The sequence below is a fragment of the Sciurus carolinensis genome, chromosome 4, assembly GCF_902686445.1.
Source record: "Sciurus carolinensis chromosome 4, mSciCar1.2, whole genome shotgun sequence".
Classification (NCBI taxonomy): Eukaryota; Metazoa; Chordata; class Mammalia; order Rodentia; family Sciuridae; genus Sciurus; species Sciurus carolinensis.
In genome coordinates, this window is record NC_062216.1 from 159,755,248 (window position 1) to 159,774,315 (window position 19,068).

The 19,068-nt window shown below is 42.5% G+C and overlaps 1 protein-coding gene across 1 annotated transcript in view; it reads left to right on the plus strand.

Annotated features, from left to right (window-relative positions):
* The window catches only part of Txnrd1 (thioredoxin reductase 1), a 54,010-nt gene extending 35,170 nt beyond the window's left edge, over positions 1-18,840 (plus strand). Inside the window, 6 exon segments of the mRNA XM_047548335.1 lie at positions 110-266; positions 2,514-2,621; positions 4,827-4,890; positions 4,893-4,921; positions 8,167-8,301; positions 17,075-18,840. Coding sequence (XP_047404291.1) covers positions 110-266; positions 2,514-2,621; positions 4,827-4,890; positions 4,893-4,921; positions 8,167-8,301; positions 17,075-17,137 — 556 coding nt within the window. The 3' untranslated portion in view covers positions 17,138-18,840.
* Positions 18,841-19,068: the final 228 nt, after the last annotated feature.

The following is a 19,068-nucleotide window of genomic DNA, read 5'->3' on the forward strand; positions in this document are numbered from 1 at the left end:
AATATTGTTCTCAGAGTCAGTTTGGGGCTTCATGGGGGAGAAAGGGGATTTAGTTCTATTTAGTTAATGTTGGTAATTGATGCTAATTTTTAACTGAATGAATTTTCAGGACTGGCAAAATACCTGTGACTGATGAAGAGCAGACCAATGTGCCTTACATCTATGCCATTGGTGACATATTGGAAGGAAAGCTGGAGCTTACCCCGGTGGCCATCCAGGCAGGAAGATTGCTAGCTCAGAGGCTTTATGCTGGCTCCACTGTCAAGGCAAGTGTGTGACTGTCATCCACTGAGATCGCTTTTTAATAATCCTGTTTCCTATTTAGGGGTGCAGTTGGGAAATGTGCCAGGTTTGAGTAATTTAGTTATTTTTTAATGGCATTTTAGATTTGCTTTATTAAGCATATTCCAAATAATACATTGTTAAGATTGCTATACATTTGTGACTTTATGAAAATTGTCACTTTTGGAATTACACAAAAGAAGATAAAGAGCTTGTTATGTTTCATATATTTACAATAGTTGAATTTTGCATCAGTTTCATCATTACCACTGAAAGTATACTTTCCTAAATATTTTTTGCACTTTTCTAGGCTGTAAAAGGATTTGGGGATTTAGGCAAAGGTTTTAGTGTACAGAGTCATTTAAACTACTGTTCAAACTTTGTTCCCTGTCCTTTCAAAGAAAATGTCTTCTTAGAGTATTGAATGTGTTATATGCTAATATTAGTGCTTTAGAGTGATTGTTTAAAGTCACTGTAAAAAAACTGAATGCTTCCTTATGTAGCTTAGGACCAGATGGCCAGGAAAGAATAATATCATCTAATTATATTTTTAAAAACATTCTGGGAAAACGAATTGTGAAGAATTTAGTTACTGCTCATTTTCCTTGAGTGTAATCATCATGGGTTGGTTACACTAATGGAAATCTCACAGAATGATGTTAGTAAAGTTTGTGACCTAGAATTATTCTGAATTGTAGCACAATAAAATCAGATAATTTGAAATGACTTTAGGGGTAGAAGGGTTCTGACTGTCAGTGACTAGAGCATCAGGGTTTGTATGCCTATTGAACAAAGGCAACAAGACCGCCTCCTTGAGTTAAGCGTATGTTCACTATTGGAGTTAATGAGTATCTGATAAGTCACGGAAGGGCATTCAGAAATAGTGTTTGAGATGTGGTTTTAATTTATATTTTGTGGATTTCTGAAGTAAAAAGAAACAGTAACCAAAGGGTGAACATGGAAAAGGTTGCACCTAATAAATTTGAAGTCCTTGCAGCACAGAATTCCTTAAAGAAAAATCTGTATCTTTTCATTTCCTTATTAGATATTGGATATTCCTTCTGCATCTTGGCGGTAATCTTGAGAATTTCTGGAGATCTGAGAACTCTGAGTAGCTCCATCCACTTTGGTAGTCTGCCCAGTGGCTTCAAGCCACCCTGGCTTCCCTGAACTGTGGTCTCTTGTCTCTAATGGGAGAGATTCGCGTGGCCCTTGGTGAGCTTCCCCTCACTGCGTGGAGGCGTGGAGGTCCAGGAGCTCCTCTGGGCAGTAAGCTGGGCCAGCAGAGGGCCCTCCTCACTTTGTTTGCCCTCTCAGGGGCCCCAGGTGTTGCTCACGTACCTGGTTTGCTGCTGTTTAACGCAGGAGAGTGGCTCTGGCTCGGGTATGCCATTACAGCTACAAGAGATGTCTGCCTGTGAGTTAGAGAAATCCAAGGATGTTTATGTCCTTTCTAGAGAATAAGAATTAAGTGTATTATTTCTGGCATATTTTTAAAGATTTTACACTCCAGAGAATGAGAATTGCATTTTTCTTATTTTAAATGTAGAATGTTGCTTAGGCTCATTGTTGTTTCTGTGGTCTTTGTTCCCATTTTAATGGCTCCATAATAGTACATTGAGAGTATGTATATGTCACAGAACTACTTTCTAATTCTTGGGGATTATTTTAAAGCCACTTTAATATTACCACTATTGATGAGGACTGCAGCAAAAATCAATATATGTAGCCTTTTCTATGTATGAAATTATTATGCTAATAGTTATTGTAGCATAATGTTATAGTAGCATAATCTTATAAATTTTTTAAAAGTAGGCTTATTGATCCAAAGATGTAAAATACTTTTATGACTCTTATGTGTATTACCTAATTGATGTTTCAAAGAATTCTGTTAATTTTTGTCACTAATAATATGAGATTAGCAGTGTTGGATGTACCTGTATTGGTTTTTGCTGCTTTATTAAGAAGAGAGAAGGTGGTCATTGTAGGTAACATCATTTGGTAGATGCCCCCGAATCTTTCCTCTTTATAATCATTCTTGCCAGTCTTCAAATCCCTACAGAGAGTTGGTGGTTCACAATGTCATTAATGTCTGGGTTTGGGATTTCACATGCTTTTGATAGAAATTTATGTCTGCTTTCCTTTCCCACTTTTGAACCATTTTTAAGAACAGCTGTTTTAGGTTATTATGGTTTTGCCTCTCATAATTCTCTTCCCTCATTTTGAAACAGTGTGACTATGAAAATGTTCCAACAACCGTATTTACTCCTTTGGAATATGGTGCTTGTGGCCTTTCAGAAGAGAAAGCTGTAGAGAAATTTGGGGAGGAAAATATTGAGGTAAGCTCTTTTGCTCTTTTTCTTGGGCTAAGCTATACTACTTTTTTTCATCAAAATTTTTAAAGTAATTTCAAATATACAGAAAAGTTGAAAAATAATGCAAAGACCTTCCTTATAATCATTGCTTAGACTCACTTATTATTATATTTTGCCCATTTATTTTACATTCTTTCATATTCTCTTTTTTCTAAGTTTATATTTTCCTCTGAACCATTTTGGAGTAAATTGAATGCTACTTTTTATCCTTTAATGTTTCAGTGTATTTGTGATGAACAAGGCTGAACCACATTTAATTGTTTTTTTTTTTTTTAGTATTAAAACAATATTATTGAAGTATGATAAACATAGCAAAATGAAAGGAAAACAATAAACTAGTTTTCCTGCTTTGACCTATGTGGTGATTGCTTTGTTTTAGCATTACCCTCTGATCTACACTAACTTCACTCCTCACCTTTTGTCATGTAGTAGAGAACAGTGCATATCACATAATGACATTTTTATTTACACAAATAATGCTATCTAAAAGGATTACAGCATTTAAATCACGGTGAAAATATTTCTAATAAAGCTTTCTAAAAGAACAGATTTGTGAATAAAAGTCAACTTTATGATGTAAAAGCCTATTTTAACTACCTAACAATTTTTTACTATATGCATGGGTAGTAGCATGTAATACAATTATTAACATTTTTTCTGATTTTAAAAAGTGTAACTTCATTGTAGAAAGTTTGAAAAATTAGTAAAATAGCCAAAAGACTTTTAATTCATGAAGAAATAGTGGCTGTTAATATTTTTGCATTTTTCCTTCTAGACTATAAGTATTTATACAGATTTTTTATCCCTTACCTGAAATGACTGGGACCAGATTTTTGTTTCTTTCTTTAGTAATACTTGCATATATGTAATGAGATGTAGTTGGGATTGGACCCAAGAAACATGAAATTCACTTGTGTGAATTTACACACAGTTTGAAGGTGTGGAATTTTCTGCTTGGGGGCATCATATCAGCACTCACACCCTCAAATGTTAGAACATTCCAGATTTTAGATGAAGATTAGGGATGCTCAGCTTCTCTATTGCATGAATGTGTATATATGTATGTATGTATTTTGTATGGGTACATGTTTTTTTTTCAAAGTATGATTAACATTAATAATAATATATATCTCATGGACATTTTTGCCTGTCCTTCAGTTCCCTAAAAACACCATTTTAAAAAATGTGTAATAATTTCAGTTTTTTAGGGATGCTGTACTTTAATAATTAAATTCCTTTTGTTTGTAGTTACTTGGAACTATAAATAGATTAGTGAATATCTTTATAATTCGTTTTTTTTTTTGAGATTCTTAATATGTCTATTTCTTGATAGACTTCCTTCGAATTTGCTATTTTTGTTACAAAAGTGATGTTTGAGTTGAAATTTTGAAAAATGTAAGGAAAGTAGGAAATTCCTCATAGATTATAACATAGCAATTGTTAGCAGTTTGAGATAATGTTCTTAATTTTTTCCCTACATAATTGTTGTGATTCTATACATTCAATTTCGCAACCCACATTTGTTTAAAAAAAAAAAAATTGATAGACCACTGATCATGTATATGGGTACATGTGCTTTTACATGTGCTTTCACCAGTATGCTTTTACAAGGGTCACTAACAGTGTGTTTTGAACTGAGGCATTAGCAGTTGCAGGAGAAAACTCTTTCTTTGAGTTATCCATGAGTTAACTTCAGCAAGTAGTCTGCCCTCTCTGCTCCTCCCTGAGCTGTTAGTGGTAATACCAGAGGAGGAAATGTCTTTTGGAAACATAAACAAGAGTTCTAGATAGTTGCTGTGATTGTTCCTGGCACCTTCCTTGTTTCCTGTCCAAAGTTGTCATTCCTATGAGGTAAACAAATGGTATTGAGTTTTTTAAGTTAGTTTTTAATGCAAGACAGTAGTTACGTGACTTCTTTCATTTCCTGTTTTCTTTGTTAGTAAAGATTTATTCTTGAGGTTGTTATTATTAAGGGATGAATTTATTTCAAAAAAATGCCTGACAGCAAAGGTGTCTAAGGTCATTTGCCTTTTTACCAGATCCTGTTTATTCATGATTTTTATAATTTAACGAATGTCTTAATTATTAAAGAGCCTCTTTCTTTCACCATATCTAATGTCTGAAAACGTGCTTCTTAAGGTAGTCTAAATTGTGCTTATATCTTCTTAGGTTTACCATAGTTTCTTTTGGCCGTTGGAATGGACTGTTCCATCAAGAGATAACAACAAATGTTACGCAAAATAATCTGTAATCTGAAAGACGATGTGAGTACAATTCTTAATCCTTCTGGTAATCTCAATTAGCTTTTAATATGTGGTTTTAATTTTTTTTTTTTTTAGTTGTAGATGCACACAATAACTTTGTTTTATTTTTATATTCTTATGTGGTGCTGAGGATCAAACCCAGTGCCAGACATGGGAGCACTCTGTCACTGAGCCACAACCCCAGCCTGCATAGCTGTTTTTATTACTGGGAAACTGAGATTTTAGTGCTCGGTGACTCTAAAATTCAGGTGACAGAGGTTGGTGAAGAAAAACAAGTTTATTCAGAGCTTGAGGAAGGCCTTTTTTGTCTTGAGTTTTTATCTTTGGGGGACTCAGGGACACACAGATTTTATAAGAGGGGAAGGTGATACAGTGGGACAAAAGGCAGGAACTGTTTACCTGGTAGATTTAGCCAGGCTGTGCTAACCCAGAATGTTACAGTTCATTTCCTTGGCACCTGGCCGAGGAAGGGGGGGTTCTCAGTTTCTGTTCTTAGCAGTAGAGAACTCCAGATGCAGATGCAACAAAGCAGTTAGGAAGAAGTTCCTTTTAATTTAAAGGTTGCTGTGCTTGCTTTTGTCCACACGCTGTGTAGGACACTACTCTAGTATCTCACCGGCAGCGCCCCAGCTACGTGTACACCATCAGAGGCCTTGGCTCCACTGCTTGCATCCCCTGCAGCTGCACCGGCACAGGGCCTGACATTAGCCGGCATTCAGGCCTTGAAGGAGCCCAAGGGTCACCTTGCAGTGTTTGTGTTTATAAGTGAGGAGCAATGAAGTCATTGTTGAGAAACAATGACCAAAAAAGAAGAGGAGCGATGCAGGTTTGATCCTCAGCAGCTGGCTCCAGAGGAAACTACAGTGGGAAAGCCCTTAATTGGGGTTCGATTTAAGCTGCACTGGTAGCCCCTGGTAACTAAGCCTGTGTGCAAACTCCTGGGCTTGCAGTGTTTGTATCCCTAAGAATGAGGGGTTGAGAATGTCAGTGTTTTTCTGCTGCCACACAGTGAAAAGTACATTTTACATCATGACGCAGGACACATGTGTTCATATACATACTCTCTTCTAAGTACTGTATGAATCATAGAAAATGGAAGATTCTAACTTACCTGGCACATTTAAACAAAATGCCCTAAATAAAAATATAAATAATGCTAAGGTATCTATTCATCAAAAAGCCTAATAAGCTCTATTTTAAACCTTCAGATTTGAATAGAATTAAGCCATGTGTCTTGTATAGAAACTACTGCTCTAAATAGAAACAGTTGCACATTTTTAAAATTTTTTTGCAGAACTTAGAGAGTTTTAGGAGATACTTCCATCATTGAGGCATTTAATAAATACACTAGAATAATCCATAACGAATATGCCATTGGCATAAAATGATCGTATGTTGTTTCCTTTTTAGACGTTTTATTAAAAATTTGTGTGCATACATTAGAGAAAACACTTGGGGGAAACATGGAGATGTTCTACTTGGCATGTTACCTCCTCTGGAGTGAGACAGACCTCTGTCGTACAGAACAGTCTCAGGTTTCCTTCATGCCAAGCACATCCATTTTAATTATGTGCAGTTATTTTGTTCTTTTTCCCCATTGTTATTTATTCAAGTAGCATGCTTGATTAATATGAAAATTAAGTTTCACTACCAATAATAAACCTTTCTTACTTAAAGGAGTTGAGGTCATAATATTTTCAATTATTTTCATAGACAAAGATAGTAATAGAGTGATCTATCCTAGTTGTTACTCTTCTGTCATGAGCAAGCTCTGATGCAAAAGCAAGCTTCTAGAATTTGACTGTCCTTGGGGCATGCTTTACTCGAGTATTTTGAGTCAGTCACCTGACTTCAGTGTCTAAATGTCTTTGATTTTATTTTTAGTTTTTATTTTAACATAGAATATATGTAAAGACAGGGAAAAGTGCCCACTGTTCAGATTCACTGTATATTAACATTTTTGCCAATTTTGCTATAATCACAGATGTTGTTTATAAATAACTTACATTTATTGAACCCTTAACTGTGTATCAAATGTGTTACTAAGTACTAATTTATTAATGAGTATTAGTTTATTTAATTCTCATATAATCCTATGGGATATGTACTATTAGTTTTCCTCATTCTCTGGATGAGGAAACTGAAGCACACAAAATTTGTGTCCAAATCGTTTACCTAGTTAATGACTGAGCTAGAATTTATTTCCAGGCAAGGTAGAGTCCCTGTTAAGCCGTCTCCTCCTCCTGTTTTTTCACTCCCCCAGAGGTACACCTATTCTGAAGACAGAGGGTCTCTCCTCTTTTTGTTTGTTCATAATATTGTATTTATATAAATGTCATACAGGTGTTCTGTGGCTTAAGAATGTTATACCCTCAGTAAATAGAAACTTGCACCTTTTTTAGAAATCTCTTTATTTTTTAAAATCTTCCCATGTTACTGCATGTAAATCTAGTTTAAGTGTTAACTCACAGTTCAGATCTACTTTATTCACACTCCGAATTCCTGATTGTCCAGCACAGAATATATCACAGTACTGTGGCAACAGAGTGACCTGAGTGTTGCCAGAGATGGGCTGAAAAGTTCTGTGCCCAGTTTCGTGACCTCGAGTGTTGTGAGGAAATGGACTAGAGAGTTGAACTTAGTCAGAGTTGGCTCTGGAAAACTGTCAGTGCAGTCGTAGAAGGCACCAGGTTTCTGTGCTCTTGGCAGGGGTAGCCTGAGTTCAGGATTTAGAATTTATCCAAAGTAATTTCCAAATAGGTATTTCAGAGTTGCTAGACATTGTCCTTTTGCTTTCAAAGTATTTTCATTCTGGAAGGTCTGACCAGTATCTAATTGCACTACTTCTAAAACCTCAGTTAAATGATTTTTTAGTTCAAGTGACTGTTCTCTGAGTGTCATGATTACCACAGATAGTTTAAGTGACACTGAGACATCAACATAGAGGACCTGAGGACCCCGCTGCCCTGGTATAACATTGTCTTTGCTTTTTAGTTTCCTGGGCCTCGCTCTGGCCATCTGGTCTCTTCCTCCTTCCTGACGTGCACTTCGTGCTCCCCTGGCAGCCCCCGCGAGGGGATCTTCAGCCTGAACAGCTGGTAGCGCCCAACTCGAGCATGAGTCCTTGGATGGCCCTTTCTGACCTGGGGCTTTTAGACTAGACCAGGGACGTGTTCAAGGCTGTGTAGGAAAAGAAGGGGAAACAAATCAGCATGCTTTTGTTACTTTCTTTTTTTTTATCTTAGGAACGTGTTGTGGGCTTTCATGTACTGGGTCCAAATGCTGGAGAAGTCACACAGGGCTTCGCAGCTGCGCTGAAGTGTGGACTGACCAAGAGGCAACTGGACAGCACGATTGGAATCCACCCCGTCTGTGCAGAGGTGGGTCAGCTGTTTAAAAATGTGCGGCATTGACAGCTTGAGTGGCAGGTCTGGGACTCTTAACAGTGGTGTTCTTTGTGCTGCACCTGAGCTACTTCTGTATCTCCTGACTTTGACAATGTTTGAGAATACCTCAAAAGAAGACCTTGTCTCTCAAAATGAGTTTTCTTTTTTCAAATATTTATCACCAAACTGGAAATGTCTGTCATGTCATTTAGTGATAAAATTTTTAAGAGAATGATAAAGATGTGCTTTTAATCACTTATTTATAATATCCCCTAAGTTTTATTCATGGCAGTCAGTTAAAAATGCCATTCAAACTCAAAAGACTTTCTGTCTTAGTTATCTGGCTACTTTGAGGCTAAATGATATTGTCCATGCCTTTCACTTTTGTTGTCAAAGAATGAGATTAGAAAGTGATGGAACTGGAATTGACCACCTAGGCCTCTGGGTGTCAGTGTTTCTTCACTGTCAGTGAGTGATCATCCAGGGATTGAATAGAGCCATACTTATTCCTTTGGAACGGAAAGCCAAAAATGTGTTTGCTTTGAGAACTGGCTGGGAGGCGGCATGTGGGTGTGGAGTCTGAAATTGCAGCTGTTGTCTGTGTCCCCTCGCCAGTGGCATCCAGGGTGTGAACTGGGCTTACAAACACATGCACAGAGGTGTGTATACATTCATACCAGGTTTCATTCAGCAGCTGGAGGACTGGCTGGTTTCTATTCCTGATTGTACTTGCATGACTGAAGTTTTTGCTGAGAATGTGAAATGTCAGCTTTCACACCTGGAAGAATATCTTGGCTTCATCTTCCTGTTAGGAATGGTGTCCTGCTCTAGACTAATAAGCAATTAGCTTGGTTGGAAACGAAATATTAACATGTTTAGAGATAAGGACATCATTTGTAGAAAGCTGTTATTTTTATAAAGGGAAAAAAAAACCCTAAGCTTCCAAAAAATATAAAAATGGAAGAGTCTAGATTAATGCTCTTTAAAAATGTGTGATATATCTTTTATTCATTGTGATGACTCAACACTACGCACATGGGGAAGGAACCAGTTAACTTTGCATTTTTGAGCGCATGCTAGTTTCCTAAGGCTACTGTAACACAGTGCCACTAATTGGGCTGCTTGAAACAACTGACACTTATTCTCTGACAGTTTGGGAGACTAGAAATCTGGAATCAAGGTGTCAGCAGGGCTGTGCTCCCTCCAAAGCTTCTAGGGAACAATCGGAATTGTTCCTTGCTTCTCTCAGCTTCAGCAATTGTGAACAATTGGCGATACTTCGCTCGCAGATGCATTACTCCAGTCTACCTCCTTCTCTGCATGGCCTTATCTGTGTGTCTGTCCAAATTTCTTTCCTCTTGACAAGGACACAGTCATTGAATTAGGGCCTGGCCTAATCCAGCTTGGCCTCATGGTAACTTCATTATTTCTGCCAAGGCCCTGTTTTCGAATAAGGTTAGCTGCTGGGGGTTAGGACTCAATCATATCTTTTAGAGGACAAAACTTAACCTCCTACTATGAGGAAATGTAAAAATTAGTTGCCAGTCTGAGGTGCTTGTAAGTTGTGGCGTTCATCCCTGATGCGGGTGAAGGACTTCCCAGCTTGCCTAGAGGATGTCTGTTCTGTTGGGGTTCAGCTCTCAGTGGGCTGGTTGAAAGGGGGGACTGCTATGCGCTGGACTCGCCAGCTCCGTCGTGTTGGGCTTGACCTGCAGCAGTGCGTTGACTGCAGCTGGGAGAAAGGCAGGAGGGCAGCCAGCCAGCAATTGGAAATGGGACGAGGAGCTGCTGAGAAGGACTTGGGTTGGTGGCTTAAAGTAGGAAATGACAGTAGCAAGAGTGGGTTACAGGGGGATAACAACAGGAGCACTGGTGCCAGTGGGGGTGACCATGCACATACACTGTGCTCTCCACGTGTCACCCTCCCTGTGACCTTTCACGAGGAGGGGCGGGGGAGGGTGGCAGCTCTGCCTGACAGCCGAGGAAACAGGGTAGGGCCTTACCCAGCTTTTCAGCTTTGTTTCCACACAAAGTAAAATAGGGACAGTGTCTGATTTACAGAGTTGGCGCTCAGCGCTGTGTGTCAGGTGTCTGGGAGAGTCCTGGCATTGGCGACTGGCCGTCGCTGAAGCCCTGAGGTGTGTCTTCTCCCAGGGCACTTCCTCATGGGAGGCGGGCTTGGCTGATAGACGCGATGGATGGTGGGGAGGAACGGATGTTTGGAAGAAGCTCTGGTGCTCTGCTCTTCCCCCTGGTTGTAAACTGTACTTGCTTAGAAACTAGAATCTGAAAGGTTTTTCAAATTCTAAACTATGGAAATCTCTTTTAAAGCTGCTTAATCTTGGGGAAATGAATTTGTCAGGTGATTCTTAGCGACATTTGCTGTGTTAAGTGCGGGATTCCAGCGTGGGTAGTGACTGGATGGAGTTGGCAGGCCTGGGTAGAGAGTGCTGTGCACTGTGTGGTCCACAGTGTGTGTTCTTGTCCACGCAAGAAGGCAGAAACGAAGAGGAAGGGTTAGAAACTTAGAGAGGAGTTTGACAGTGTTGACCTAATCAGGAGAAGTTGGGGCTTTCATTTTACATATCTTGTAAAATTTTGTTTTCCTACTAAGTTTTTATTGAATTTCACAATTTTTAGTTCATCGATGAAGTAGAAGTCGTAACAGTCTAAGAACTAGTCCTGAGCACTGTGCAGAATCCTACAGCCCCGGGCGGGCCTGACAGCTTGGCGAGTGGTATTGAGTGAACTCTTTCCTGTCGCTCCGATGAGCCACCTGCCAGCTGGGCATGCCTCAGCTCTGGAAGTACTCGCTTTTAGGAAGCTGGCACATTCCTCAGCTGAGACTTTGCTCTTAGGACAAGATAATTTCCAAAGGACTGTACTGTCAGCCCATAGTTCTCTTGGGATGGAGGAGGAAGGAGGAGGAGAAGCTCTCGTTTTGACTGGCGTCTCCCTGAGGAAGAGTCAGTGCCTGCAGTGGCGCCACCAGCGCGTGAATCAGGGTGGACAGGGTGTTGGTGGTTTGTTCTGGCCCTTGAGGCAGCTATCACTGAATAGGAAACTGATTACTTTTAATTTTAAGTAGTAATTTCAACTAATCAAGTTTACTCATGGGAAAAAAACAGCTCAGGATGAAGGAATGTTTAAAAGACCCCTTTGAAATGTCTTAGAATGAATTTTAGTGCTGAACTTCAAAGGTTCTGGGGTTTTGTTTTAATAACTTGGTCCCCTTGTACAGGAGGGGGCGACCTGGGGAACCTTGTAAGGCTAAGCCTCCAGCAGCACTTGACCTATCAGGATCCTGTGTGTGGGAAGGCTGCTTCTTCCTGCTCTCTTTTTTTTTAATTAGTGTTTTTGTGAAAATTTGAAAAGAACAGACCTGTAAAATTGACCCCCATTCGTCTTTTCATTTAAACAGATCAATGATGACAGCTTGACTTCCATCTTCTTAATATTAAAGTGTGTCATCAGTGTAAGAAAAATAAATACAGCTCTTTTGTCATCTCCCATTTCTTGATGGGTGGTTTTAATTTTGTTTGCAAATATATTTTTATTTCTAAATCAATTCTGGAAAAATAGAAGTTGGATTGCAAATTTCTCAAGTCTGGAATTTGTTTAAATGTATTTCCTTGCCCTTCGTAAAATTTGAAAAGAAAGCATGTTTGATGCTGTTTTAAATTGCGCATAATACTACCTTGCTGGCTCAGCTACTTCGTTAGCACATATTATCTCTCTCCTCATCCATAGTCACACTTTTTTTTTTAACAAAAGAATTGTATTACTTTTCAAAAAAGTTGCACTATTTACGGTGCCATCAGCATTCAGTGTTAAGAATACTAAAGAGAGTGTTGCAGAATTCAGTCTGAATAAATTTTTTGTATGAAAGGGGATAGCTCTTTCCAGGATTTTTACAAATCTTTGCAAACAAGGATGAACCTCTTATTATAATTATCATTATTTTGGATGCAAATTGTCCATATTTTCTTTTTTAGTATTTTAAGATCTTGGCCTTAAATACTTAGGTCTGAACTTTTTGCAGTGCTGATGGTTATGTATATTAGAAGGAAAAAAGACTCTCTCTCTAAAGCTAACAGAGACCTAGGGTGTCCCTCAGTGTTGTTTTTCCTGTATATAAAAGTATTTGCTCCTTTCAGAAGTATTTTTGATGCTGATACCAGTTGCTCTGATGGTACTAGAAACTTAAGAAAGCAGTTGTTTTTCAGGAATCAGTAAAGGGGGGCAGTTGGCCAAAGAGCTCGTGCATGTGGGCCATCAGGAATGCAGGCGCTGGGCTGGGCTGGGCTGGGCGCAGTGGTAGAGCGCTTATGTGGCCCCGTGAGCACTGGGTGCCATCCTTGGCACCACTGAAAAATAAGTAAATGAAAGTATCGTGTCCATCTACAACTAAAAATGTATTAAAAAATAGGTAGGCACTCTTAAAATAATCCATTCCCAAAAAGTCAAAGGCCAAGTGTTTTCTCTGATATGCAGAAGCTAATCCAAAATAAAGTGGGAAGGATAAAAAGAAGAAAGAGGAGTGGAGTAGACAAAGGGGAATGAAGAGGAGCAAGGAGGGGCGGGTAGGGAGAGTGGAGTGGTCTGACTGTGCTGCGTACACACAAATACACCACAGTGAATCTGCCATCATGGACGCCCACAGGACGCCGAGTGAGAAATAAACTAAGTAAATAACTAACAGGTCAGTGGAGTAGAGTTCGTGAAGGGGAGGTACTGGGGACTGAATTAGGATAAATTATATTCCATGCTTCTGTAATTATGTCAAAATAAATCCTATTGTCAGGTATAGCTAAAAAGAACCAATTAAGAAAATAATGCAGGCACTTTCCCAAGAAAGCCATGGCCTTCAGTCTTGGGAAGTCCTGCTTGGCAGGACAAATGAACCCTACAGGATCTTTACCAGAGTTACTATTACAGTTTGGGTATGATTTTTGAGGGTCCCCCAAGGCCTTCAAGTCTTGAAATTAAATTCCCATTGTGAGATATTATTAAGATAGTGGAAATATACTCTGGCTTTGGTGTTTAGAGATGTAACCTTTGAGAAGTGATTAGAATTAGATAAAGTCAGCATGATCCACACACCCATGATTGAATCCTGGTGACTTTATAAGAGGGCACGCGGTGGCACTCCCCTGTAATCCCTTAATCCCAGTAGCTCAGGAGGCTGAGGCAGGAGGATCCTGAGTTCAGAGCCAGCCTCAGCAACTTAGTGAGACCCTTTCTTAAAATTTTAAAAAAGGGCTGGGGATGTGGTTCCATGGTTAAGTGCCTCTGGGTTTGATTCCCGCTATCAAAAAAATAAAAGGGATGGTGGGTGGAGAGACCATGATACACACACATGCCCCTGTCTCTTGCCACGGGATGCCCTTTGCCTTGTTGGGACCCTGCTAGAAAGAAGGCCTTCACCCAATGCTAGCCTTCAAGCCTCTAGAACTTTGAGCTAATAAGCCTCTCTTCTTTATAAAGTTAGCCTGCCTCAGGTATTTAATTAATAGTAATGCACAACTAATATAGTTCCCCCTCTAGTTGAATTTTTCTTATAACATTTTTCTTAAATCAGCTTCCTCAGTGTGATCAGAAAGATCTGGCTTAAAGTCTGAATTATACTCCAAAACAAAATATATTTCTAAATTTGAGTGCAAAGCACTTTTAAATTTTCATGCCTGGGTACTATAGATGTGAACTTGAATGGTGAGTTCTTGTTTTTGGCTTGTTAGATTTGGTTTGCTCCCAGAAGCCAAGGTTTATTCTTTGTTGGTGCTCCGTGGCCATCATGGGTCAGGTGTGACTCAGGGCCAGGCTGATGGCGCAGCCCTCCTGGGCATTGCTGGCTTAGTGACAGAGCCAGTGGCTACTCAGAAGTGATGTGTCCCACTTACAGGTGTCCTTGACTGCAGCAGATCCATGACCCCCACATTTCCTTTCAACAGTGTGGGACTATAAATGGTGGAAGGCACTATTTATTTGGTAAACTAACAAAACTGTCAGGAAATCCCACGAAACCACGCCAGACACGGGAAATCACATAAGGGAATTTATTAAGCAAACAGAGTGTCTCCCTGCAGGGTAAAAGAGAAAATGAGAGAAAAAGAGAAAAGAAAAGAAAGGGCGCGCGCTAGAGAAAGTGGAAAGCGAGGAGGATAGAGAAAAGTGAGGAGGACAGACAGAAGAATGGAAAAGAAGGCGGGGAAGCTATAGTAAACAGTTGAATTCCGCCAGGCTAACAGGGGACCAATATCGGAGAAGGATACTTGCAAGCTGAATGATGAACCAATATCTAGCTAGGATGTTCACAGATTGACAAGTGGTTGGGGGGCGGGGAAAATGGCTGCACCTGATGGGTGGGGGAGCAGCTTTATACATTACAAAAACCAGTGCAAGCATTCAGTCCAAATTATAGGGACTTGAACTAAATGTCAGTGTTAAGGTAAAAAGAGATCAAATTTGACAGAAAAGGAGCAAAATAAATAAGAATAGTTGATTACACATCAGCACTAATGGAGATAGAAGAATTAGGAATTTCAGATGCATGACCTGAACAGCCAAGGAACCAGATGCAGGGTTCCATATTGGACATGTGCTAGGTCTCACTGGAGAGTAGTCCAGGAGAGAGGCAGTGGCTGGAGCTTGCAGACAGATTCAAGTGCTCCAGGGGAGTGACCGAACTCACTGCGAGTCCCTGAGGGAAGAACTGAGCGGGGCCCAGGCACTGCTTCCTGCCCTTCCCATGTCACTCACTCGTGGACGCTGGTGATATTTGTGCAGCACAGGGAGGTGGACAGACAGGCTGGGGTCTGTGGTCAGCTAGCCAGGGGTTCTGGCCGCCGGAGTGCAGGGGCACTGGATCTTGCAGCACAGTGGATCTTGCAGGTCACCTTGCAGACGGTGACTGAGAGTGGCAGTCCTGGAAACGAGGAGGCTAGGACGGTTGTTAGGTGTGAGGCCAGCAGGATGTGCCGGAGTGCCGTGGAGGGAAGTGGGAGGCGAGGCGAAGGGTCTCCTGCATCCGGCAGAGAGCCACGGGAGAGGGGAGCGACTGTGAGCAACCGAGAGGTCGAGCCAGGCGCCAAAGAGAAAGGCGTGCAAGTGGAGCCGGGCAGCAGCTGTGGGGCGGCAGAGACCCGCAGGTGGAGGAGAGGTGCCGAGTGAGTCGGACGTCAGCATGGACCAGACGCCGCGCTGTCCCACAGTGTCAGAATTGATTGGATAGTGATAAGCTCACAGGCCACGCCACTTGGACCAGCGGCAGTTTGCCAAGTACTTATGGGTCACCTGGTAGTCATAAGCCAGGCAATCACAGGTTCTTTTACCCCAATCTTAATTCCTAACACCTATAACACTCAAGTCACACGCCACACTTCACGCAGTTACATAGTAGGTTACAGAAAGGTAAAGGAAGGGTCATGGCGGCCACGGGGGTTCAAGAGGCTGAACCAAGAGCAGAGGCAGCGCAGGCCCCATGCAGAGTCACTGTAGGTGTCAGCTTTAGGGACCACAGTAGGCCAGGAATGGGAACCTGTTTTTAGACAGTGAAGCATTGTTTTTTAAAATCTTGCCTGTAGTGCAGTTTTCCAGCTAGTGAAACTGCAGAGGGATGCTGTTGTAGAAAGATGTCTACTGCAGAGTGACTTCTAGGCCAGGAATCCTCAGGGTGCCTGCGCTGGTGTGCCCCAGAAATTCCAAAGTATGCAACCACTTGGGGCGCTTGCTAAAAATGAGATTCCAGGGCCCTGCCCTAGGAAATGAGAATTTGTATAATTCTCTGGTTAGTATAATTAGATCAGTGAACTTCCATGTGTCTCATGCGGTGTGAGCAGCAGGGTTCGTTCGCTCTCAGCTGAGGACAGGCACTCTGAGCATGTGAAAGTCCACGGAAGCCGGCAGCCATCAGCCATCAGGGCTCTAGGCCCACCACACCAAACGTCTGCTACGATCGGAAACAAAAGAGCTCCTTTGTTACTGCATGGGACAAGGTTGGTTCAGGCACCTCAGGAGACCAGCCAGGTTGAAGTCACCTGCCCTGTGAGCCCTGTGGGCAGGGAGACTCCCAGAATGTCCCAACAACAGGTTGCAAAGAGCACATTGGCCACTGCTTGGACAGCCAGGAGGAGCTGGGTTGGTGACTTGTGATGTCTTCACTATTTAGGTAACTGACTCCTGCAGTGCAGCACGCTACAGTAACTGAATTTAATTTCCATTTAGTGAAAAGTAGAGCTATTTGTCATATGGGTGAATTTCAGAAATACAGTACAGAGCCTAGAAGGTAGCAGAGTAGTGCACACAGCATCTTGCCACACACGTGTGAGGTGGGTTTTTGTTGTTGGTTGTTAGCTGCAGAGGAGGCGACAGGAGTGATGCGCATGTTGGGGCCGGGAAGAGGGCTGAGGTCCTCTGGGAGGGCAGACGTGGGGCTCCCGACCCGGCTGGACTCGGGGTGTGGGTGATCGATCGTGTGCACCTGTTTGCGATCCCAGCACTGGGGTGACCTTCTTTCAGAGTGGAGGGCAACTGGGTAGCTAATTTGTTTTCCTCACCCTCATGCTGCCAAAGTTTTTTATTTGATGTCATCTACATTTTTTTCACCTGGTTTTGACATGGTTTCCTCTTTTCCCCTCTAGAGAAACAGGACAGTCCTGGTCATGTTACTGTTGTGTTTGATGTAGTTCCAGGAGTCATTTTAGTGCATGTGGTGTTACCTGTGAAGTCACTTGCTCAGGAGTCTGAACGTGTGTCTTCTCTCCTGCAGGTGTTCACAACGCTGTCGGTGACCAAGCGCTCAGGGGGAGACATCCTCCAGGCTGGCTGCTGAGGTTAAGCCCCAGTGTGGACGCTCCTGCCAGGACTCCAAGCCACTGACTTGTACTTGAACTCTTGGCACCTGTCCCAGATGCTGTGCTCACCACCACCCATGGTCCCTTGGACCTCACGGGTAGGAAGCAGTGAGTGGAGGCAGGCAGCGTCACACTGGGGTCACCATCGCCGACTCGAACCTGAACTTGGCAGTGCATTGGAACAATGCATCCATGAAGTCACCAGCCTCAAACCCGAGTGGTGGGCAGTGATGGAACAACTGTCGCCTCAGTTCAGCGTGACCTTCGCTTCATGTTTTCTTACTCTCAAGCTGTCTAATGTTGATTATGTATTTTTCCTCCATAGGGTTAATGATACTAGAGATGAAAAATATTAGCCATCAGTTTTTGTCCAAAAGCCAGTCTGGTCTAGAATATCCATAGTGTCCTGCTGCCCACAAGGGATGGGCTGGTTCACTTGGAAGCTACGTAGGTTTGTCCCATGGAAGAGAACACCCGTGACCAAGATGTGGTGTCTGTCTGAGTGCCAGAGCTGGCCTGTTTAGCCTTGTCTCCTTTAACGAGTTCTGTGTCCAAAACAAGGAAATCTAAAATCGCCTCTTTCCAGATTTGCTCCCATGTGCTGCGTCACGTTACTTTAAGTTCTGTTTAGGAGGAGGGATGGCTGACTTGAAGGAAGCCCCACTGTGGGGAACTTGGTGGCAAAGCTGTGATTCCACCGTGGCTCTCGGTGGAGGCAGCTGCACACCCAGAGGAGAAAGCAGCCACCGGCTTACTAGAGTTGGCCTGCTTGTGTCGTCTCGGCGAGCTGAGAGCCTTTGCGATGGAAAATGCTTACCTTGCTTCAGACTTTGTTTTTGTTTGGTGGGTTTAGCTTTCAGCTAAAAACACAAAATGTCATTCTGTGTGTTGAGTGTGTCCCTTTGGAAGAACTACATTCATCCGAAAGTAGGTCTTTTCCACACTTTGGATTTCAGTCTGTGATAATTGCTTTTAAGGAAGCTATTAATAACATAAGTTATTATTCTTGAACACAGGTGGATGTGAAGGATTTTCATATAAAAACCAAGGGATTTGACTTTCCGTTCCATGAACCCTGGCGCGGGGACTGAGGCTGCTGTCCCGCATCTGTGCAGCTGGCCGAGTGCTTCTAGGCGGGCACTGCTCACTCTCCACGGTGGGGGTGGGCTCAGGACGTGTGCTGGGGACGCCAGGCTCCTGCCGGTGGTCCTCGCAGCTCCCGTTTCACCCCCTCCTGGAACCCTGCCTGCCTTTCTTACCTGTAGCACTGAGTGGTTGCTTCAAAGTACATTTCTGGGCCACTTCAGGGAACCCCTGTGTCTGCCTGGCCTCTGGTCAGCAGAACACGTGTCCAGGCCCTGCCCGTGCCCGGTGCCCTCCGTGCAGAAATGGGGAGGCGGCAGCGGGAGGGAAGCTGAGGTGAGTGCAGGGTCGGTTTTATTTATTTGCATTTTTAAATCCCCTAAGGCTGCCCGTCCCAGAGAAGGGGGCCGGCAGATGCGGCAAGGCCGCCTGATCATGTCGATCCTCCCAGAACGCAGTGCCCGCCCTGCCGCGCCTCTAGGCTTGCTGAGACTTCTCTGCCCACAGTACTGTGACTCATTGAATTCCATGTATTTTTGTTACAAATCTTCTGAAAAAAAGAAAAACAATGTGAAACATTAAAAGGAGTTAATAACCCCTGTGTCTTGTTGAGTGATGATCTTGGGGTTTGTTGGGCGGCCTCTCTGACTCGGCGTTGAAGGCGGTTGGAAACGAGCTGCTGAGTAGAAGCCTGTGTGTGGCCGGCCATGAGGCCAGGGTTCAGCTCTGGTGACTGCCAGCTGATTGTTCTGTTTGTCCCCAGCCGACCCAGCAGCAGGGCTCGCTCCACTGTCCCAGTGCTTTATACTCCAGGACTGACTCCCGC